This window comes from Coregonus clupeaformis, chromosome 40, assembly GCF_020615455.1.
Source record: "Coregonus clupeaformis isolate EN_2021a chromosome 40, ASM2061545v1, whole genome shotgun sequence".
NCBI classification, from domain to species: Eukaryota; Metazoa; Chordata; class Actinopteri; order Salmoniformes; family Salmonidae; genus Coregonus; species Coregonus clupeaformis.
Genome location: NC_059231.1, coordinates 26,079,428 through 26,104,222, shown reverse-complemented (window position 1 = coordinate 26,104,222; position 24,795 = coordinate 26,079,428). Strand labels below are relative to the sequence as shown.

Below are 24,795 nucleotides of genomic sequence, written 5' to 3'. Positions count from 1 at the left end.
TTTATTATTAATGTTTTTTAAATAAACATTGACATAACTGTAAGTAGTAATGTATTATTGTAAAAATATTAAACCACTGCTTATGTAAAAACAAAAAACAAAAACGAACATTGTGTACAACAAAACATGTCAACATTTCAAACACATTCAGTTGACATTCTAGTGTAAAGAGCATACCACAACTCTCAGATAGTATTTATATCACAGCATTCTGGATCCATCCCATTGGCTATGTGTCCCGATGGAGGAAGAGAATGTTGATAAAAACCAGTTTATGCACACAAGAAAATGTATATAAAAATTAACACACAGATTGCAAAGGCATGACGATTTCATAAGTGAAAGGTAAGCTTGTGCTTTACCACAGTAACCTGTGTTCTCGCTTGTGTGGAGCCATACAGAGGACTGAGAGAAAAGGACAGGATATCATGAAATGTAAACATGAACCTAAAACAGGAAATATCTTATATGTCTGTGGCTATGTCTCAAATGGCACATTTTACCCTATATAGTTCACTACTTTAGGCAAGTAGTGCACTATATGGAATATGTTACCATTTGAGATTCGACCCGTGTTTTCTTGTGACCTCCTATGACTATTCACAGTTAAAACAAATGTGAAAAAGTTAAACTACAGCATGAAGAGCTGCAACTTTGAGGATTCACTGGAAACCATTCCTCTTTATGTGAAATACTTACAGGGTAAAGCAAGGATGGTGTCCAAACTAGTGGTTACAGAATGGACTATTTTGAAGTTTCTGGTGAATTATTTTTTTAGTAAAAGCTGCTGCTAAGAGTTTGCTTATCCACAGAGCACATGTTGTTTACCCATGTACATTTTATATCATTTTTTGAATGTTTTCTAACGCATTTTATCTGAAAACAGACTGCCTGATCAAATCCTGGGTTTGCTTTCTTTCCCCTTGAAGATTGTTTCCATTCTAAATGTGTTTTCAATTATATTTTGGTCCTTCAGCAAAATCTCTCCCACTCTCTCATAATACTTTTTATCCCTACAGAAAACAAACTCCAACTGCTTCCTGATGTAGAGTGAGAGAGTGCGAGAGGGAGGGATAGAGAAGGAGGGAAAGAAGAGGGGAATTTATTGCAGCTGAACAAAAATGGAAGATTCACCCTCCATTTGACCACTTTTCCTAAAATGTCAAAGTACACCCATATAGTGCACTACCTTATATAGTGCACTACTTTCACAAGAGCCATAGAGGGCTGAGATTTAAGATTCGCCCACAGAGTCCATCCAACTAGCTTCCAACTTCAGGAGAACACTATCTAGGCTTACTACTAGCAAGAAACTCAGACAACAGAGATCCCATTGCACCAAGAACAGCATAGACACTGGCCAGTCAACTGCGCTCAATCTCCCACAACCTACAGCTGGGTATAGAACAAGAGCACACAGCTCTGGTCCAGAGGGCAATAATATCTGCTGCTTTTAGTCCCTGCAGAAGGACTGAGTTACCTGAAGGCCTGAGTTACCTGAAGCCCTGAGTTGCCAGAGGGCCAGAGTTGCCAGAGGGCCAGAGTTGCCAGAGGGCCAGAGTTGCCAGAGGGCCAGAGTTGCCAGAGGGCCAGAGTTGCCAGAGGGCCAGAGTTGCCTGAAGGCCTGAGTTGTGTACCCCTGGTATAGACCATCCCTCTAAGAAAAGGCTCTAGTTCATACAGTTCTTTAACCATTAGCAGATACAGTGAGAATCACACCTTACAGTACCTATCCAACATTCCAATGGGATAAATACTTACACATTCACAGTGCTACATTCTTCTGTCAACAACAACTGGGTGAGATATGACATTACATGCAAATGTAATACTCTATCATGTATTATGTGCTACCTAAAGAACAGGTATCCTAGAGAGCATTGCATTTTGTTTGTCATCATTTCAAGTAACGAATACGATTCTAGATGGAGGGAGGCGGGTCTTCCCCCAAAGGAAGACATCCAATGAGCAGCAGATATGCCCACAGCCACCACACCCATTCCAGCAGAGCTCACCCAATCGAGAGAAGGCACTGACAAAGGAGGAAAAGCAGGACGGGGCAAGAGCAAAGACTCTCCTATGCTCACAAGTTAAGGACAGGCTACCATGTTGCTCAGCATACAGCTGAGTGTCCCATACAGGTCTACGTGGACGTGCTCTCTCTGCGTGTATCCAGGGCACTGTGGAAGACACACACACACACTGATTACACTGGGCAGTGTGGGTAATAGGCAGCAGACACTTGGCACTAACTGTGCCATGCAAATCCAAGCAACTCAATACACACACAGACCAGACAAGACACGCACACACACACACACACAGAGACAGCAGTTGCACACATTCGCACGCGATCACACTAATACGACTCTAATTAGTGATGGCATGCAACATCACCACGCTCATGCAACCCAATACCTCACACTGACACTTATTTTCTCTCACTCTCACACAGACATATGCTGCCAGTCACATTGAAACCAAACAGAGTGACTGTCTGTCTCCACTAATGTGGCCTGTCTCTCTGGGGCAGACATAGCTGGTTAGATGTTTCTGGGAGCCAAATGTCTCCTTCCCTTTGCATTGTCTTCCAAGTCTTCATCCTTATCTGTTTCTAAAGTCTGATTTGCGCGCTCAAATCTCAAGTTAGACCTGAATAAATGATTGGAGCCACACTCACGTTTGATGCTGCCGCAGAAAATCTGCAAACTGCCGGTCCTTCGCATAGAGCTCGATGATGCGTAACCTGTCCTGGATTTCCTGTGGAAGAAGAGTGGGTGTGGTTAACAGGGTGAGAAAGGTTACATGACAGACAGACATTGTGTCCAAACGGTAGGCCTATATCCAGACAGTACAGATTAGATTAAGGAATTGAATGATACGTATGAGATAAGTAGGAGGTAAATATGGAAGGGGATCCCACACATTGGCTTTCACCTTCCTTCAACCCCACCAGCCTACACACACAGACACACACCTCCTTGGTCAGTTCGCTGTTCTCGTAGATGTGGCGTATCTCCTCACTGCTGAAGTCTGTGGAGGCCTCGGCGCTGGCGCTGCTGTAGACCGGGGCCTCTGGGTAGCGGCGGTAGTAGTGGCTGTAGCCCGTCGTGGCCTCACTCTCATACATGGGGTTGTACTTAGTGGCCCTCTCTAGAGACGGGATACTCTCCCCTCGCCTGGGGAACAGAGAGAGAGAGAGAAATCTGAGCTTAGTCTGCTAATAGGAGAAAGAGAGACCAACAAATACCTCTGTCTGGTAATTGTAATCGGGACAAAACCCTTTGTGTAAGTGAGAGTAGGTTGGAGGGTCGTGGGTAAGAGGACATTGTTTATTTGAAAGGGTAACGATTAACTCAGTCCCCAAAGAGAATAAATGAGGGAGAGAGAAAGGAGTCACTATGGTAGTCTTCTGTGATAATCATGTCTGACCAAGGCTTAAATAGGGGATGTCCTTTTACAGTAATTATATTTAGACAGGTTAAGTCTGTAGTGGTATTTACTAATAACATAACACCTGTAAGCTGCTGTACTGTACTGTACTGACCAGGGCTACAGTGCATATAAGGCCTCTGGCCTCCTGACAGTGTTAGAGACACCTACACTTTGTTCACCTCCTAAAGCACACACAGTCACGTACACGCACCAACACACCTACACACACGCACTGTACACACACACACACACAACTCTAACTACTTATATGACTGGATGGCAGTCCCTATCCAACAGGTGATGTACCCTCCCTCTGAGAGGCTATGACAAAGAAGGAGTGGTGTGTGTTGACACTCACCGTATTGGGTCCTCTGCCTCATCCTTATCGTACTGATCCCGTAGTGTCCTCGCCAGGAAGAAGATCACACCAGATGCAACCAATAGGAAACCTGCTACGGAGGCAATCGCTATGCCGACCACCAGAGGTTCTGACACATACTCCTCACAGTGTTCTCCACGGTACCACCAGTTCTCCCCTACACGACATCTAGAACCACAAGGAACAACTTTTAGTACCACACATACACACACACCTAGAACACAACCAATTCTCAACATAATGACACCTAGAATCATAAGGAACAACTGTTAGTGCAACACAATAACACACACACACACACTGAAGTTGATCAATGCTCAAGAAAAGTTAAATTGAGTGTAAATGTTTATTTGTTATTTGTGGGAACTGGGATTAAACGTTCCATGGAGGGTGTGAACTTCCTCGTTGGCCATGTTGAGGTAAACAACATCTGGAGTGCTCTGTTTGTTTTATGATGGTGGGTGTGATGTAAGTCGCTCTGGATAAGAGCGTCTGCTAAATGACTTAAATGTTAAATGTGTGAAACAGAGGCCTCACACATGTTGGCACACACATCTGTTTATACATACTGTGTGTGTGTGTGCATGAGCCTGTGCATTTCCATTATGTTGTTTCTGAGATGGCTTTACAGTATGGACATTTATTGGAATTGTGCATTGGTCCTTCAATAAAGAGTGGGGTAAGTGCCATTCAGATTCTGTCAATTGTAATGAAATTCACACACACACACAAACACACACCTGCAGATGGCCCCCTGTCCAGGTATGATGTCACACTTCCCGTCATTCATACAGAAGTCTGTCTGCAATTCACAGATGCTCTGACAGGGCAGACCTTCCACGCTGAAGTAGCCAGCATTACAAACACACTCCGCCTCGCCAGACCAGCGGTTCACAGAACACTGGGCAAACTCATTACACGCCTGGAACTTACACGGGTTCGCCTGGTCACCTAGCAACAACACACAGGACACAGGTGTTAGGGCATTTCCAGTCGACTCCTGATAAGTGCACATTGGATAAGTGCAGACAATGCAGTTCACTAGTTCCAATTCAAATAAATTATTTTAATTGCTCTGCATATTTACTTTAAGTTTAGTCCCGAGTCATAGCATGATATAGTTTCTCCTTGCATGAAAACAGGGGTATATGACAAAAGATGTCAACGTTTTTATTCATACAGTATCTGTTCTCTAGTTCACACCCCCCTACTCGTCAACACTATACAGATGTTGTGTTCCTGGTTGCCAGGGTCTGGCTGGTGAGACCGGCTCTTTGTCTTCTGTCTAGATAAGAACCACCCTGAAAAAGGATTTCATGCTAAAAATGGATCGGTTGTGTCATGCGTTTAACTTACAATCCATGTAGATATGCACATTTTAAGGCATTGTAACTGCATTTGTGTCTCCGGTGAAATATGTGGTAATTGTCAACCTTACCTGACTCTACGTCCAGTGAGTACTTGTCAATGGCCAGGTTCATAGTTTGGTAGGCTGTGTTAGCGAAGTCTTCCAGGATCAAGTAGACTGCATTGTTGACGCCGCGAGGCATCGGCCTCCCGAATTTCATCCGGCTGTTGACCACGATACTCCCATTCCGGAAGTTCAGGATCTCCAGATTCTGGAAGTTAGTAAGGTTGGACTGGAGGTAGGGGACCAGCTAGATGGGGGGGCAGGGAGGGAGAGAGGGGAGAGGGAGGAGGGAATGGAGAGAGCGAGAGAGAGAGAGAGAGAGAGAGAGAGAGAGAGAGAGAGAGAAAGATGGGTTCAGAGAGTTGACACTGTCTACATACAACACTTCAAATTAAGTCAATACAGGGGGAATAAATGCTCAAAATGAATAGCTCACCAGCTCTAGGAACCTTTGTTCCAGGGCCTTGTATTCCGCGGAGCTCTTATTGAAGAGGTCATCTGAGAACATCATGTTGGTGACCCTCAGACTGAAGAACACCATCAGAGCCCGCCCAGGGTTGATTGGCATGGCAATGCTGTGGTCCGTACCATGTACCACTCCAGAAGGGTACCCACTGCTCCCCTCCTCTGTTTGATTTGTCCCGCCGAAGTGGACCAGGTCATAGTCTGTCACAGGGTCTATCGTCTGCAGCTGGTTAAACAGACATGACACAATTCATGGTGCAATTGGTCAGTGTGGAACAACATTTGGTAACATTCATGATACAACAAGGAAATGTCTGTGCTTACAGATGATTAGACTAAAGGCATGGACAGACCAGTAGGATTGCTGGCCGAGAGTACTTAGCACCTCTAAACACAGTGCCGGCCATAATTTGCAAACTGATTCTACATGTTGAAATGGGCGAAAATGACGGCCGTCAGTCGACACTGGCGGGAGGTCCCTATAACACACCGCGCCGATAGCAAGCGAACGAACAGTGAATGAACGGCCCCTAATGTGCAGACCGACAATCGGTCATTCACGTGAAAACATGAAATTACCCCAGGAATCAATAGATCATTGCTCAAAGATGCACAAATACGATTCCCAGGGTCATTTAATGTTTTCATGTGTATCTGAGCTATTCGCCGTTCAAGCAGGCAGAAATACAGCCTTTATGATGCAAAACATGATGCAAAACACGTAATGCCCGCTGTATTTCTGCCTGCTTGAACGGCGAATAACTCAGTACTATAACAAGGGGAGTTTTTCCTAGTCAAGTCACTTGGTCACTAAGACAGGAAAAACTCAGAGCCCTGAAAAACATACACTACAAACATCAACTCTCAGTCATCTGTCATTACCTCCAGAGTGATGGAAATGTCTGGACCAGGGTGGTACTCGGCGGGTATGAGAGCTGGGGTGACACCCTGGTCCTCTTGTTCTGCCTCTGGTTCTGGGGCTGTGTCCAGGGCTGTGGCCACTGTAACCTCCTCCTCCTCTACTATGACATCAGAGACTCGGGTGAAGGGTGACTCTTTCTCCGCAGAGAGAGGGGTGGGGTGGGTGGCCTCCGGAGAAGCCTCATCGACCAATAAGATCTTGTCTTCTACCAAGTCCTCCTCCGAGATCTCAGAAATGTCCGGAACTTCAACGACCACTTCTTCTGCCACCTCTTCCTCCACCTCCACAACATCCTCTTTAGTTACTGGCTCCTCGATGATTGGTCCCTCCTCTAAGCTCTCAACTTCCTCTCCATATTCAGGTATTTCTGGATAAGCCAGCACCACATTAGTCTCCTCTTCAGGCTCATCTGGGGGCAGAGTCTCGATGGCAGGGGGATTCTCGGGGACAATGAGGTCCTTCGCTGGCTCGGGAGCTTCCATCGTCTCCACAGGGACGAAGGCAGGGGCCTCTTCCTCTTCAATGGTCTCTGTCTCTATGATGGAGTACTCCAGGTCTTCAGAGGGTCCAGCTTCCTCTTCTAGAACCTCTGCTGTGTCAGGGACCTCCACTGTTTCCTCCTTTACCTCATCTTCCTCAGAGACCTCCGCTTCAGCTTCCTCTGTTTGGATATCTTCCTCTATGATTACCTCTTCTGGAACTACCTCTTCTTTTATGGTCAGTTCCTCTTCTGGAGCTGGGGCTGGCTCTTCTTCTATGGCCTCTTCTTCCTCTTCTTCAGGCTGGAAGGGCAAGTCCTCCAGTACGCTAACACCTGAACCAGGGGCCTCTATCTCCAGAGGAGGCTCGGGGAGCGTAGCGCCCTCTGGCTGCTCAGGGGAGGTAGGGTCTGTAGGGAGGTCCTCCAGCAGAGGGCTCTCTGTAGACACAGTGTTCTCCAACAGCATAACCTCCTCCTCAATGCTTGTGTCATCGATGGTCACCTCAGGCTCAGCGGGGAGGATCACGCTGTCCTCCTGAACAATGACATCATTCTCCCCCGTTGCTACATCCTCAGCTTCAACCTCGGGGGCATCTGGGGTCATCTCAGCAGCCAAAATGTCCTCCTTGACAACAGAAACATTACAGGAGAAACCTATTAGTCCCTCAACTGTTACACCATCAGGTTGGGGTTCCATTCCATTCCATTTCAATTCAGGACATGGAATTTACCACAACCCTGTACTGTATTATATTATAATCAGTAGTCTTCAAAACTGCAAGGCTAGGGAATTATAGGTTTCCATGACTTAATGACTGCCAAAAATGATTTACTGACATACACATGCTCTGTGTATTGTTATCAAGTTTTAACTACCTACATGGTGTGACAACTACTCCAAGGCATAATACTAACTAAAATCCAGCTTCTGTCTGATGGAGAGAAATCTATCACTCTAAGATAAGGTAGTCCTGGGCAGCTTTGATGCCTAGAGCTTCTGTTATGGCTGTGTGCGGTTGGCTGTAAATGCCAGTTACTGACTGGTAGTTTGCCAACCTCTTCCAGTCCATGTAATTACTCCAATTAATCACTTAGGGCCTTAGCAGGCAAAGTAGACCAGCAGACCCAGTTACTGTCCAAGATCAAGACTGGAGCTCCCAGCTCTGATTACCACGACACAGCACATTTAAGCTGCTAGACTACTGGCAGAATCAGACAGACGTGTAACATTCAACAATGATAATAGAGTCCTGCATTGTTTATCTGTTTATCTTTCAAAATGTTCTAGACCTATCCCTCACAAACACAGTTGGAGTGAGAATATATCACCCTCTCTCTCTCTCTCTCTCTCTCTCTCTGTAGCCCCAGAACAGTAGTGGATTATTATAGCAAGAGCCAAGCTAATCCTCAAAGCCTTCCCCTCATCCTTTTCCATTTCCTCAGCACTGGACTGGAGAGGCCTGGTTAACACCACCTAGCAGCAGTCTTAACAAGACATTACCTAACACACCATTCTAATACACTCCACACTGAAATGCACACCTATATAGATTTGGTTTGATATTTAGAAAGATCCATGCTCAGCATTGTGCCTCTCACTGTTGTCCAGAAAGTACCTCTGGACCAACAGGAGAGGTCAAAGGCTGTTGTCATGGAGATGACCTCTGACTTACCACACTGCCGTTGGTGTAATCCTCGGGTATTCCAGCAGTGGGCTCAAAGGACTCAGTAACACTGGACACTGTGAAACCAAAGAGGACACAGAGTCAATACTGTCACAGAGTCACAGGAGGCCCTATTCAATCAAACCTAATATTCAGATTTCCAGGATCATTATAAACAACAACAAAAGGCTCTCAACAAACTCTGCTGCATAATAAGTCAAACTTTCTCTCTCAATGTACAGGAGGAATTACGTTTTCTGTAAAATCCACTCTCCCTCTCCCCAGTCCTGACAGTGGTGGTGCTGACTGTGTGCTTACCTAAGGGGAACCCTACTAATCACCCTACAGATCTGGCCCCTATACCTGCCACTGTGGGCGAAGACTGCATTACCATCAGGCCTGGAGGCTGTAACTTGGAGCCAAGCAGTGCCTGTAAGTCACCACACACCGTGCCAGGCAGGCATCTGACAGTATTTACCCCTCATTTCAGATGACCCGGTCCATCAGACGGCATCCATCTTCAGGGAAACACAGTAAACGAATTACACTGATTCCTTTACAACACCGCCAGGGAGAATTCCCATAGCCCAGGGAGAAGGTATAGTCATCATTACTGTAGAACTTGTTCCATTCGCTGGAAGAAACCCTGCCAGAAGTTAGAACTAACCTACTTACTGACACACTCGCTGAAGCGGTTTAGCTCGGTGTGTGTGTTCACATACAGTGGGGAAAAAAAGTATTTAGTCAGCTACCAATTGTGCAAGTTCTCCCACTTAAAAAGATGAGAGAGGCCTGTAATTTTCATCATATGTACACGTCAACTATGACAGACAAAATGAAAAAAAAAATCCAGAAAATCACATTGTAGGATTTTTAATGAATTTATTTGCAAATTATGGTGGAAAATAAGTATTTGGTCAATAACAAAAGTTTCTCAATACTTTGTTATATACCCTTTGTTGGCAATGACACAGGTCAAACGTTTTCTGTAAGTCTTCACAAGGTTTTCACACACTGTTGCTGGTATTTTGGCCCATTCCTCCATGCAGATCTCCTCTAGAGCAGTGATGTTTTGGGGCTGTCGCTGGGCAACACGGACTTTCAACTCCCTCCAAAGATTTTCTATGGGGTTGAGATCTGGAGACTGGCTAGGCCACTCCAGGACCTTGAAATGCTTCTTACGAAGCCACTCCTTCGTTGCCCGGGCGGTGTGTTTGGGATCATTGTCATGCTGAAAGACCCAGCCACGTTTCATCTTCAATGCCCTTGCTGATGGAAGGAGGTTTTCACTCAAAATCTCACGATACATGGCCCCATTCATTCTTTCCTTTACACGGATCAGTCGTCCTGGTCCCTTTGCAGAAAAACAGCCCCAAAGCATGATGTTTCCACCCCCATGCTTCACAGTAGGTATGGTGTTCTTTGGATGCAACTCAGCATTCTTTGTCCTCCAAACACGACGAGTTGAGTTTTTACCAAAAAGTTCTATTTTGGTTTCATCTGACCATATGACTTTCTCCCAATCCTCTTCTGGATCATCCACATGCACTCTAGCAAACTTCAGACGGGCCTGGACATGTACTGGCTTAAGCAGGGGGACACGTCTTGCACTGCAGGATTTGAGTCCCTGGCGGCGTAGTGTGTTACTGATGGTAGGCTTTGTTACTTTGGTCCCAGTTCTCTGCAGGTCATTCACTATGTCCCCCCGTGTGGTTCTGGGATTTTTGCTCACCGTTCTTGTGATCATTTTGACCCCACGGGGTGAGATCTTGCGTGGAGCCCCAGATCGAGGGAGATTATCAGTGGTCTTGTATGTCTTCCATTTCCTAATAATTGCTCCCACAGTTGATTTCTTCAAACCAAGCTGCTTACCTATTGCAGATTCAGTCTTCCCAGCCTGGTGCAGGTCTACAATTTTGTTTCTGGTGTCCTTTGACAGCTCTTTGGTCTTGGCCATAGTGGAGTTTGGAGTGTGACTGTTTGAGGTTGTGGACAGGTGTCTTTTATACTGATAACAAGTTCAAACAGGTGCCATTAATACAGGTAACGAGTGGAGGACAGAGGAGCCTATTAAAGAAGAAGTTACAGGTCTGTGAGAGCCAGAAATCTTGCTTGTTTGTAGGTGACCAAATACTTATTTTCCACCATAATTTGCAAATAAATTCATTAAAAATACTACAATGTGATTTTCTGTAAAAAAAAATCTCAATTTGTCTGTCATAGTTGACGTGTACCTATGATGAAAATTACAGGCCTCTCTCATCTTTTTAAGTGGGAGAACTTGCACAATTGGTGGCTGACTAAATACTTTTTTTCCCCACTGTATGTGTGTTTGTGTGGAGCATGTATGTGTGTGTGCATGTGTATATGTGTGTGTGTGCAACTAAAACATGCACTGGAGCCCAGTGAAGGTAATGGATTGAAGTAAAGCAAGAGAGGTAAGGGTTCTGATTCTTCAAATCCAGTTGGCTCACTTCGATCAGACAGACCGTTTAATGAGGAAGATTGAACTGCTGCAGAGTAAATACACAGTCCCTATAAAAGATGAGTCTGTTATTTGTTTATCGAAAATGACCCACTTCTGAACAGAAATCTCTTCACCACAAAACGCTGCATAAGACCAAGTGCTGTTAAATAGAATGAAGGAAATTAGGCCCCAGAGAGCCAGTGTGGATAGGTGGAGGTGGGACAACTAAGGTAGGTTGGGGCTGGCTCTTGTGGAACTAGGTGTCTTACAATCAGATACAGTGATCCAATTGGTGTTGTTGGCTTCATTGTATGGTGTTGTAGGGTGTTGGGTCCCATGGAATTCATAGTCTGGCTACAGCAGGGCCGATTCCAAACATAAGCGGTCACTTAGGGCCCTTGGGCACTAGGGTGCCCCCGACCCCAAATCATTATATACACACACACTTATATATTGTTTTGTCATACAACACAATGCCACAGATGTCTCAAGTTTTGAGAGAGTGTGCAATTGGCATGCTGACTGCAGGAATGTCCACCAGAGCTGTTGCCAGAGAATTGAATGTTCATTTCTCTACCATAAGCCGCCTCCAGTGTCGTTTTAGAGAATATGGCAGTACGTCCAACCGGCCTCACAATCGCAGACCACGTGTAACCATGCCAGCCCAGGACCTCCACATCCAGCTTCTTCACCTGCGGGATCGTCTGAGACCAGCCACCCGGACAGCTGATGAAACTGAGGAGTATTTATGTCTGTAATAAAGCCCTTTTGTGGGGAAAGACTCATTCTGATTGGCTGGGCCTGGCTCCCCAGTGGGTGGGCCTGGCTGCCAAGTGGGTGGGCCTATGCCCTCCTAGGCCCACCCATGGCTGAACCCCTGCTCAGTCATGTGAAATCCATAGATTAGGGCCTAATGAATTTATTTCATTTGACTGATTTCCTTATATGAACTGTAACTAAGTAAAATCATTGAAATTGTTGCATGTTGCGTTTATATATACAGTGCATTCAGAAAGTATTCAGACCCCTTGACTTTTTCAAAATGTTGTTATGTTACAGCCTTATTCTAAAATGGATAAAATAGTTTTTTCCCCCTTATCAAACTACACACAATACCACATAATGACAAAGCAAAAACTGTTTTTTTTTAAACATTTTTGAAAATTGTCTGAAATATCACATTTACATAAGTATTCATACCCTTTACATAAGTATTAGACCCTTTACTCAGTACTTTGTTGAAGCACCTTTGGCAGAGATTACAGCCACGAGTCTTCTTGGGTATGACGCTACAAGCTTGGCACACCTGTATTTGGGGAGTTTCTCCCATTCTTCTCTGCAGATGCCCTCAAGCTCTGTCAGGTTGGATGTGGAGCGCCGCTGCATAGCTATTGTATTGCATCTCTCCAGAAATGTTAGATCAGGTTCAAGTCTGTGCTCTGGCTGGGCCACTCAAGGACATTCAGAGACTTGTCCCGAAGCCACTCGTGCGTTGTCTTGGCTGTGGACTAAGGGTCATTGTCCTGTTGGAAGGTGAACCTTCGCTCCAGTCTGAGGTCCTGAGCGCTCTGAAGCAAGTTTTCATCAGGGATCTCTCTGTACTTTGCTCTGTTCATCTTTGCCTCGATCCTGACTAGCCTCCCAGTCCCTGCCGCTGAAAAACATCCCCACAGCATGATGCTGCCACCACCATGCTTCACCGTAGGGATGGTGCCAGGTTTCCTCCAGACGTGACACTTGGCATTCTTGTTTCTCATGGTCTGAGAGTCCTTTAGGTGCCTTTTGGTAAACTCCAAGCGGGCTATCAGGTGCTTTTTACTGAGGAGCGGCTTCCGTCTGGCCACTCTACCATAAAGGCCTGATTGGTGGAGTGCTGCAGAGATGGTTGTCCTTCTGGAAGGTTCGCCCATCTCCACAGAGGAACTCTAGAGCTCTGTCAGAGTAACCATCGGGTTCTTGGTCACCTCCCTAAACAAGGCCCTTCTCCCCCGATTGCTCAGTTTGGCCAGGCGGCCAGCTCTAGGAAGAGTCTTGGTGGTTCCAAACTTCTTCCATATAAGAATGATGGAGGCCACTGTGTTCTTGGGGACCTTCAATGCTGCAGAAATGTTTTGGTACCCTTCCCCAGATCTGTGCCTTCGACACAATCCTGTCTCGGATCTCTACGGACAATTCCTTCGACCTCATGGCTTGGTTTTTGTTCTGACATGCACTGTCAACTTATATAGACAGGTGTGTACCTTTCCAAATCATGTCCAATCAATTGAATTTACCACAGGTGGACTCCAATCAAGTTGTAGAAACATCTCAAGGATGATCAGTGGAAACAGGATGCACCTGAGCTCAATTTCTAGTCTCATAGCAAAGGGTCTGAATGCTTATGTAAATAAGGTATTTCTATTGTTTTTTTATAAAAAATTAAAATACAAAACTGTTTTCGCTTTGTCATTATGGGGTATTGTGTGTAGATTGCTGAGGTTTGTAATTTTTTAAATGTATTTTAGAATAAGGCTGTAACGTAATAAATGTGGAAAAGGTCAAGGAGTCTGAATGCTTTCCCGATGGCACTGTATGTAGATATGGAACTCAGTCGGGGTCTCAACTTACTATTGAGAGTAAGAATAGTAGAATACACCAAGTGCAATTTCGAAATTTGGCTGTGCATTAGCAGTTTTTTTTTAGTTATGTCAGTCACTGACAGTCACTCAATTAGCCTTGTCAGCTAACAATTTTTTGCTTGGTAGTTAGTCTACAGTAGCCAGCTACACTATATATACACAAAGTATGTGGACACCCCTTCAAATTAGTGGATTTGGCTATTTCAGCCACACCCGTTGCTGACAGGTGTATAAAATCAAGCACACAGCCATGCAATCTCCATAGACAAACATTGGTAGTAGAATGGCCCATACTGAAGAGCTCAGTGCCTTTCAACGTGGCACCGTCATAGGATGCCACCTTTCCAACAAGTCAGGTTGTCAAATTTCTGCCCTGCTAGAGCTGCCCCGGTCAACTGTAAGTGCGAAGTGGAAACATCTAGCAGCAACAACAACGGCTCAGCAGTGAAGTGGTAGGCCACACAAGCTCACAGAACGGGACCACTGAGTGCTGAAGCGTGTAAAAATCGTCTGTCCTCGGTTGCAACACTCACTACCGAGTTCCAAGATGTCTCTGGAAGCAACGTCAGCACAATAACTGTTCGTCGGGAGCTTCATGAAATGGGTTTCCATGGCCGAGCAGCCGTACACAAGTCTAAGATCACCATGCGCAATGCCAAGCGTCGGCTAGACTGGTGTAAAGCTCGCCGCCATTGGACTCTTGAGCCATGGAAACGCGTTCTCTGGAGTGATGAATCACGATTCACCATCTGGCAGTCGAACGGACGAATTTGGGTTTGGCGGATGCCAGGAGAACGTTACCTGCCCGAATGCATAGTGCCAACTGTAAAGTCTGTTGGAGGAGGAATAATGGTCTGGGGCTGTTTTTCATGGTTAGGGTGAGTCTCCTTAGTTCCAGTGTCCACATACTCTTGGTCATGTAGTGTATCTAAACTTGCAGTAATCATGGCCAAATATCGACTGGGCACACAGGGAACGTGCCTAGAGGCCCTGACCTCCAGGGAGCACCCATTCATCTTTTTCTTTTTCTTCTCACTCAGATATCATATTATCATGGCATAAATCATTAAAACATCTGTAGAATTGCTTTAAAATGGCACAAATTGCTCTCCACCCCCTGGCAAAATGGGTATATTTGCATGCAATTTGTTATGAAATTAATATGTTTTCTCTCTGCCTAATGGCAAAATGCGTAAAGTTTGAGAAAGTTTGCTTTAGAACTGCAACACTTTCCCTCCAGCCCATGGCAAAATGTGGAAAATGTAAGGAAATTAACTTTAAAACTTAAATGTTTCTCTCCACCGTAAAGAAGGGGTCCACTAAAATGTTTTGCCGCAAGATGGGGGCCCCTCAACCAAATCTCGCTTAGGCTAGAGCCGGCCCTGGGCTACAGTGCCAGAGTATTGTGTATAGTGGTTTGGCATTGTATGGTAATGTGTAGATAGTGTATTGTACAGTAGTGTTGTGTAGTGCTGTACCAGTGTCTAGTTGCAGTGAGTCAGGGTCCAGGGCCAGGGTTGTATCACTGATGATGTTGTCCTTGTGCTGGGCCTCAGTGATGTAGTTCCTCTCCTCCACCTCTCTGTAGGAGTTCTCCACCAGATTGGACTGCAGGGTCAGGTAGTCCAGCTGGTCACTGCTCACCCCCTCCTCTTCCACCTCTACTGTCACCGCATAGACCACCACCACACCATCCAACCTGCATAGGCAATATATGTACAGATACATCAGTCAGTTAATCTGTCAGTTGATCAATATATCAATCTATGAAGTATATTTATATCCATCCCTCCATCATCAACATCTATCCACCCATACACCCATTGACAAATCATAAAATTTTACTATCAATGTATATATTATTTTATTGATAAGTTTATTCATCTAAGCTTAGCTAGAAACAGCGTCTCTAAGAGGAGAGCAGTTTCCCTTGGAAGAGTAGAGTTCCAAAGATGTACTAACCAACCTGTTAAAAGCATATGAGTCTATTCTGAAATGATAGTTTTATAGATTTTTTACTATAACTTCCATGACTTCCATCCAACCAGACCTACCACTAAAGTGATCAATATGGTCATAAACACAACAAAAAATGCACAAGAGACTCTGGATGTTGAACCTGGCTATGTGGAAAAAGCCATCTATCAGCTTCATATGGCTTCAGGGAGCCCTTCTCTGCTCTTCTCTTTTTCCCTGTGACCTAGATCTCTCAGCAGCTTGGCTTGGCCCAGGGTGAGGCACGTGCCTGTAATCAGCTCACTGCACCACCACATCCCAGTTTTCCTGCTGTCAGCTCAAACTGGGTAAAGGAATACTCCTTGATAAGACAACTTTCAGAATCCAAGTGTTTAATGACACTTGAAACTACTCTATGTTATTTTCCTACTCTTCTGCTGCACCTGCAGATACCAGGTGAGCAGATGGACCTACTGTTCTGTTCCTGTCAGTTCCATACTGTAGCGCTACTGACCTGGGAATCTGGGATCACCACTCAGAGGAGAGCAAGGCTTTTCTTAGTAAAGTCCCATGTAATTGCATGAGCAGAGGACTGTGTGTGTGTGTGTGTGTGTGTGTGTGTGTGTGTGTGTGTGTGTGTGTGTGTGTGTGTGTGTATTCCTGTGTGTGTTAGTGTGCCTACACAGCATATTTGTGTTAAAATCTCTGGTGTGTTTCACTTGGTGAAGGCTACAGGACTGAAAGCCATCGAATGCAACAATCATGTCTCTGTCACTACCAAACAGTCATGGGTGGTACTGGTACCTTGAAAGACACCCTGGGAAAGAAATATGCAAATAATTAAAACACCCAAAAACGAGTTACTGTAACACCACAGGTGTTAATTCCCTAACACTGAGGAAGTGTAACAGCATCAGCTCTAATAAAGTGTTAATTTAAGTCAGAATCTGCAACATCCACAGTGTTAGGGACCAAACACTCTTGGGTTGTTAGTTTATCAACACTTTGAAAAGTGTTAATTTAACACTATTTGAGATGTTCACGTATAAGTTCAAGATGGCGCCGATAGACATGGCAGCTCTGTTTCTAGCTCCTATGCAACTTTGCAGTATTTATTTGTATTTTTTGTTATTTCTTACATTATTCACCTAAAAGTTTTTTTTGCAAACAACTACAAGCATTTCGCTACACCTGCAATAACATCTGCTAAATATGTGTATGCGACTAATACAATTTGATTTGATTTGAAAGTGTTACATTTAACACTGTGGGTGTAAAAATTCAGATCACAAATTTGCTGTATAGAGACATTGATGAGGGAAACCCAGCATGGTCCCTCCCTGTGGTTGACAGGCCATGATGCTGATTGCTGTGGGCATAAAGCCCCTTAGATAAGCTCCTCTCCTGGGTTGGGGTTAGGTAGCAGCTGGTCTCTCTGTCAGGCCCCGGCCTTATCCTGCTTACCAGGTGAGCGACCACGATAACACCATTAACTTCAAGCAAACAAAAAAAAACACCCAACACACCCTCAGAAGTGTCCACGCTCGCTCACAGGTAAACACAGCATGGATCCCGCGTGAACTTCAGGCAGAGACACACACACACTCTGTGTAGACTAGGTTATTCTTAACCACAGATCTAGGGTCAGATTACTAATGACTGAACACCTCCAGGGCTGTTGGTAAGGGTCTATACTCACCCTTGGGCATCCTTCTGAAGCCTGCATGAAACAAAAACAAAACACACTTTATCTAAAGAAATTATGTTTGACAAAGACCAGGTTAGAAGGTCAGGTCAATTTATCAAACCAATGGTCTACACCACTAGCCTGGTCACATCTGTGTGTTGTAGCCAACTCTTCAGATTATTGCTGTCATGCCATACATGTATGTACAGTATAGCATGACAATGATAGTTAAGGGAGTTGGTTAAACTAAAGCACATCAAGATGTGACCAGGACCAGGCTACTACATCACTACAGTAGAGACTGACCTGAACTCCAGCACAGCCACACTCTTAAAGCCTGGCAGTCCCCCCAGAGCATCCTTTATCTGCAAACACAGAGGTCAACGTGAGTTCAACAGTCAACATCAGCATCCATGTCATTCGTGGCCCAAACTTTATCACTAACCTTATCTCTAAACCTAATCAAATAAAAAAGGAATAGCTTATGTACTTGGCTTGCTCATGAATTCTGAGGATATTGCCAGTTGATGTCCTCTCTAGCATGGCCATCTAGTGACTACTACTCACTCAGACCACTGATTGAACCTTGTTGCTGGATGCTAATGTGAAGTGCTTTGTGAAGAGAATCATTGTTCTGCTGACTCATTGACCCAGGATTGTGGAATACCTCCTCAGTGATAAAATGTAATCAAGTTTAATAGTGTGCAAACAAGCCTGCCATTACACCCTCTTCTGCGTTTCTCTCTCAATGCGCCAGATACCCTGCTTTCGCAATCACTATTATTCTGACACATTTGGCGACACAGCCTACTGCTTCAGTTGTCAGATTGTGTCTTTCCGAACTTGCCCGTCCCTCTCCTCCTCCCTCTTCTATCTCCTTCCCACTTTCCGTACACAGAGTGATCAAGTTTAAGACAGAGTAATAATGAGTAAATTAATGGCTAGTAGGGGAGAGTCAAAATCATCTTATTTTACCAGCAGCAGTAAAATGTCTGACCCAGTTGTTCTCAGTCAAAAAGCATCAATGGTGGAGGAAAGTTATCTGTGAGTTCGTGGGTGTGTGTGTCCTGCCTTCAAAAAAAAAAAAAAATGTATTTGCCACAAGCGCTGAATACAACAGGTGTAGACCTTACAGTGAAATGCTTACTTACAAGCCCTTAACCAACAATGCAATTTTAAGAAAAATAAGTGTTAAGTAAAAAATAGATAAGTAAAAAATAAAAAATAATTAAAGAGCAGCAGTAAAATAAAATAACAGTAGCGAGGCTATATACAGGGGGTACCGGTACAGAGTCAATGTGCGGGGGCACAGGTTAGTCGAGGTAATTGAGGTAATATGTACATGTGGGTAGAGTTAAAGTGACTATGCATAAATATTAAACAGAGTAGCAGCAGCGGAAAAGCAAATAGTCCGGGTAGCCTTGATTAGCTGTTCAAGAGTCTTATGGCTTGAGGGTAGAAGCTGTTTAGAAGCCTTTTGGACCTAGACTTGGCGCTCCGGTACCGGTTGCCGTGCGGTAGCAGAGAGAACAGTCTATGACTAGGGTGGCTGGAGTCCTTGACAATTTTTAGGGCCTTCCTCTGACACCGCCTGGTATAGAGGTCCTGGATGGCAGAAAGCTTGGCCCCAGTGATGTACTGAGACGTACGCACTACCCTCTGTAGTGCCTTGCGGTCGGAGGCCGAGCAGTTGCCATACCAGGCAGTGATGCAACCAGTCAGGATGCTCTCGATGGTGTAGCTGTATAACTTTTTGAGGATCTGAGAACCCATGCCAAATCTTTTCAGTTTCCTGAGGGGGGAATAGGCTTTGTCGACTCCAGTCCTTCTTGCGGTCTCAAGCCACATCATAAACTGTCAATTTCAGCATCCTTTCACACAAAGTATGCCTAGTGTCAAATTCAAACAGTCAAATAAAGGGAATTTGAAATCCTGCCCAACTGTGTGGGTTCTTAATAGCGCCCTGACTGTGTGTGTTAAATCTAACAATTAATCACTATAGCCTCAGCGCCAAGCCTACAAACAAAGTGATGGGTGAGGAGAGGCCAGGAGAGGAAAGTCATTTAGAGGAAGATTTAGAGGAGATGGTGACAGAGAGATGAAAGGAGAGTGAGAGAGAAGGAAAGAGTGAGGAAATAAACTGAGTACTGTAAAGGAGTGAAGTGGAGAAATGCATGATGGAGCGATGAGAGAGGAAGGAGAGGAAGTGAAGTAGGAATTAATGAATGCGTTTTGAGTGAAACAGAACGAAGGTCTGAGCGTACCTTGTCAGTGAACTGCTGGTTGAGTGTCTGGTACTGGAGGCTGGCAGGGTCTCTGAGAGCATCGCTGTACCCCTCTCCCTTCAGCAGGATACTCAGCTCCACCACCTGCTCCAGCTGGACCCGCGCCAACCCCTCCATCTCTATGTCATTTGTGGGTTCTGTGGAAGGCTCCACCACTGCAGCCTCTGGCTCCTCTATGATGACCTCACTGATGGCCTCTGGGGGGTTAGGGAGTGAGAGGGTAAAAGTCAGTGTTTTTATAAAGCAACACTTTCCTTGTCTCTGAATCAACTTAATCAAGCTCTTTATAATTAGTTAATTAGCTGACTCGGGTACATTACTACTGGGCTGGAACCAAAGCTTGCACAACCTGTGGGTCCTCAGGACTAAAGAAATCTGATTGTCAACTTTGACGCTGGTCTATATGTGCTTTAGCTAATCCTCTAACTATCATTGTAACGATATGTTTACCGTGAGACATCAGAAGCATTGCTTGGCTTAAGCCCATATGTGGACCAAGACATCAATAGCCAGAGGAGTTGGCTAACTCTGTGGGTGCTCTGATTACTAATGTGGATTAAACAGCTCTACTGGGATAATACTGGTCTGCACCCATCATACAGCAAAGAGAGGGAGATGGGGGCGAGAGAAAGAGGAAAAGTGAGAAAGAGGTAACAAAAAGAGAGAGAGAGAGAGAGAGAGAGAGAGAGAGAGAGAGAGAGAGAGAGAGAGAGAGAGAGAGAGAGAGAGAGAGAGAGAGAGAGAGAGAGAGAGAGAGATGGAGGGAGGGAGGGATAAAGGAGGGGTGAAAGAGCAAGAGTGTGTGTGTGTGTGTGTGTGTGTGTGCATGTGTCACGGACCTCCTTGAGCCTCCTGTTCCCTGTCTGTAGTCTGGGTGCTGTGGAAGAACAACAATCAGTCACAATTAAAAAGAGGTTTCACTCACAGATCTCATCAATTCAAATTATAATAAGGTTTTCTTAAGAATAATTGAAGAAGCACATTACAATGTTTGGTGTTCTACATGGAGTGGATATGGGCACAGCAGCCATAGAGATACATACAGTGTGTCTATCTCTACGTGCACAGCGATGGAGGAGGTGATGAGGAGTAATATGGCCAGGTAAGGTTGAAGAACCTTCAGAACCTTACCTGCACATATGAAGCCATGAGTTGGTGGCCTCACTACGGTTGATAGAACAGGAGTAGAGAACAGCAATGGGGAAATGAATGAGACACATGTAATATAAGGTTATTGCACAGTGAATACGCTCAAAGAGTGGTTACAATGGCAATGAAAGTGAATATGATATGATGCCTTACCTTTTTAACCCTGTCAGTGACATTCTCTGAAATTGGAAAGATGGAAGACAGAAATGATACAGGAGCAAGTACAGTAATAACTGAAGCATGAATAGTTATACACACAAAATAACATTTAAAAACACACAAAAAAACTGCTGAAAGCTATTACTTTTTGGATGAATGATGATGTACAAGTAGTAGATATACATGATGATGGTACTTTCATGGAGACTGAAGAGACTCATATCTCCTATGCACCCACTACCCCTCCCCCTTACAAAAATAGCCCACTCACACTCTCAACCAGGGCCAGGTGCTCCTCTGATTGGCTGAAGTTGTTGCCCATCTCCAGAGCGGTGGTCGTGCCATCCAGGCATTGACTCATCCAGGTCTGGTACTCTTCCTGGTTCGGGAGGCGGTCCCAGAAGATCTTGAAGGCCTCCCACACTGTCTCCTGACACACTAAAACACATACACACTAATGTCACTGATTGGTGAAAGAACCATTTACTTGGTAGAAAACTTTCTCTAAGCATGACAAGGAGCAGGTAGGAAAACCATCCTAGGCTGTGGCCCCTCCTGTTCTGGAGCTGTGACGCCCTGAGGTAAATTTTAGCTAGCATCGTAGCTCATGTGTGGATTTAAGCGTTGTACAGTACATACCCCCCCCCCCCCAGGTCAGAGTCAACAGACTCCATGTTTAGCATGCTGTGTACCTGTCTGCCTGACCTCAGTATCACTCTCCACTGTCATGCCACTGCTAAATCAGTGATGTAACCCCTTTCCATATTGTAAGTCAGCTTACAGGTCACCAACCCAATGACCTGTAGCTACCTACTCAACCCTCACTGCTCTCCTCCCTGGAGCCAAAGCATCTCCCAGTCCCCATAGGGGAATAGGGTTAACACGGTTAAAGATCAGTTCCTACAGCACAGTATCTCCCTTAACCTTAACGCTGTCCCAACTATTCTCTTCCCAATTCAATTCTAACAACTGCATCTACATGGGACCCTGCACCTACATAATATAGTACTATCTCCACAATCATTGTGCTCACCTACCTATATCTACACAATCACCAACCACGGCCCTGGTCTAAAGAGCTACAGGGTGGGATTTGTTCCAGCCCATCTTACTGAGCAGATGTTTAAATTGGGTGTTTTAGTAAGTGCTGGGCTGAAACTAAAGTCTTGATTGCCAAATTTGACCAATCTCATAAAAGTAAAAAAAAACATGTTATACATTTTCATTCAAGCATAGTATAGAGAACGTCCTGGAATAGCTTTACTATTCATCGGGAGACCCAAGGGTTAGCCAAACAGCCAGGGAGGGTTAGCAACCCTCTGATGGAGTCCAGCCAGGTCAGGTCCAGCCAGGTCAGTGTCTCAGCAGCCCACCAGACTGGAGTCACATGCAGAGCTGTCCTGAACACTCACCACAGAATAGTCCCACTAACAGGCCCACAGACTCTCCAAAGCTCCTCCCTCTCAGAACCCTAAGCCTCTGTCTCTCTCTCTCCTGAGTGGCTGGACACATGTTCTGAGCGTTTTATTTTTAACCTGTCTGCTCGCGCCCAACGTCCTTCTCAGGGTCAGGAGTCACTCTCCCTCCCCCTCCCTCTCTCTCTCCAAGTGCACTGTAGGGGCTCCTACATGGCTGAAGTCTCTAAATGGGCTTATCTTGACTTACAGTGCGACTTACTTACTGCCAGAAAATGAATCTAAAGTAGAGCAGATGTGGCTGAAAATCTGATGCTGGAGAGGGCATATAGGTTGAGACCCAAATATCTCAATGCAGTTTCAACACACACCTCACGTTTCTAGGGCTGGGTGAGTAAAGGATATAGACCTAATCTATGGTCTGCGTAAGGGTTGCCAGAACGTGCCACACGCACAGATCTGGGATCAGCTAATACCTACAGTCAGTATGAAAGAGCACAGTTAGAAAGATATGGCATATAGAAGCAAACCGGATGGACATCATGAAAATGATCGGAGAGGTTGAGGGTAGAGGAAGTTCAGAAGTAGAAACAAACAAAATATAATTATTGTAAAATTGACTGTGTCCATAAAATGCATATAGTATGTATAAACTGGAAGTAGAGGCCTAAGCATTGTTGTTCATTAGTTTACTTCAATTAGGGAAGGGGTGGTGGGTTGGAAAGTAATATGTATATATATGTATGAATATGTATTTATATGTATGTCTGTGTATATGTATGTGTATGTGTATGTATATATATGTATATATATATATATATATATTTGCGAAAAAAATGGGGGATTGGAAGTGATGCAGACAATTATATTGATGGAAGTTACAATCTATCTGTAATATTAAAGCTGATCTACCCCCTAAAAAAATAAATATATACAAATTAATAATAATAATAATAATAATAATACCTACAGTCAGTAGCCAAAGCCAATCTGGAGCCAAATGCACAACTGGCCATAGGTCTGTGGGCAGGCACCACTCCTCCTACAGATGTCATGATATCTGCAGCACTTCAAGCACTACTCCATCAAGTGAATGTCTTTACTAAGAGGAGTGGGGGGAGGGGTAAATAACAATTGTTCTAGATGCCATTATAAGACCAAAGACTTGGAACTGAGGGACTGGGAGGACCGTGAACTCATGTAGGCCCATAGATGTTACAGTATGTGTAGGCCTCTCACCCGCTGACTTCTGTTGCAACTGCGAAGACACATTTCAGTTGAATGCATTCAGTTGTACAACTGACTAGGTATCCCCTTTCCCTTCCCTTTCTAAATCCCTGCCTAGAGGCAACAGACACACACAATCATCAGCCTTTTATCATACACAACCATACACCTAAAGAATAAGCACACTGCACAACACTATACAGTATAGAGCCCATCGGATAAAGTGTGAAGTTAAGCCTAGACACTGATCTTAAGTTTGTTGGCTTTCTCCCCCCAATGGTTGAGGTTACGATTTGGGAAGGGTAAACTGATTCCAGATCTGCGCTTATGGGCTACTTCTACCTCCAGCATGATCCATACAGGTCAGTGAGTGGTGGTCTTACCTCGCAGGTGAAAGTAGCTGAGGTGATTTGCGATGGCTTGTTGCACACTCTCCTGCCCGCAGAGTTTGACCCCGCTGGGGAAAAGGACGTCGCGCTTCTGCCGGTGGATAGCTCCATGGTCCTTGTGTGAAACCTTGAGGACATGTGAATGAACTATGCTTTGAGGATCCGATAGAATGGGTGAAATGCCAACTGTTTTGAAATAAAGATCCTGTCCGTCAGGAAGAATAGGTCCTTCCTCAGATGCAGCATCTGTGATAAAACATTAAACACATAACATTGGACAACAACTCCATCTTCATTGCAGATGTGTAGATTGATTATTTATTAGTCCTACCTACCTACATACATACATACCTGTTCTTATTCCCAAAAGTGCAAACGCTAAAATGAACGCAAGTGTATACAAAATACATTTCAATAAAGATTCCGACATCTTAAATCTGTAGTAGTTTTAACTCTGAGGGGTTGAAAAATGGTATTAGTCCCTCTTTACGAGTTTGCATAGTTCGAAATTCAGCAAACGCATCAGTTTTTCACCAATAATTATGAAGTGATTAGATAAAGTGATGTCCTCCGTTCCTCCTTTCCTCCTTTCTTCCGTCGGCTGAGGAAGGTGTGTCGCGTGGTGCTGAAGAACAGCTCATGGCCACCTCAGGTAGGCAGATGGCCCATTGCGAGAGGGAGATTTT

The 24,795-nt window shown here is 44.7% G+C and overlaps 1 protein-coding gene across 1 annotated transcript; it reads right to left on the bottom strand.

The window, feature by feature from the left end:
- LOC121571600 (interphotoreceptor matrix proteoglycan 2-like) lies at positions 1-24,795 on the bottom strand. The gene is made up of 19 exons (XM_041883151.2): positions 24,461-24,795; positions 24,104-24,355; positions 21,350-21,516; positions 21,073-21,098; positions 20,902-20,934; positions 20,610-20,647; positions 19,750-19,967; positions 17,792-17,850; positions 17,498-17,518; positions 15,321-15,541; positions 8,767-8,834; positions 6,573-7,718; positions 5,662-5,916; positions 5,253-5,472; positions 4,555-4,765; positions 3,794-3,982; positions 2,978-3,179; positions 2,681-2,760; positions 1-2,180 (listed from the first exon to the last, which is right to left on the bottom strand). The coding sequence occupies exons 1-19, from the start codon at positions 24,537-24,539 to the stop codon at positions 2,144-2,146; spliced, it is 3,522 nt and encodes a 1,173-aa protein (XP_041739085.1). The 5' UTR covers positions 24,540-24,795; the 3' UTR covers positions 1-2,143.

Coding starts and splice junctions, on each gene's coding strand:
- LOC121571600 (XM_041883151.2), bottom strand. CDS start 24,539: ATGTCGGAATCTTTATTGAAATGTATTTTGTATACACTTGCGTTCATT. Junction 21,099..21,349: donor ACCTGGCCCTGGTTGAGAGT/GTGAGTGGGCTA, acceptor TTCCAATTTCAG/AGAATGTCACTGACAGGGTT. Junction 3,180..3,793: donor GAGGCAGAGGACCCAATACG/GTGAGTGTCAAC, acceptor TCTGTTCCCCAG/GCGAGGGGAGAGTATCCCGT.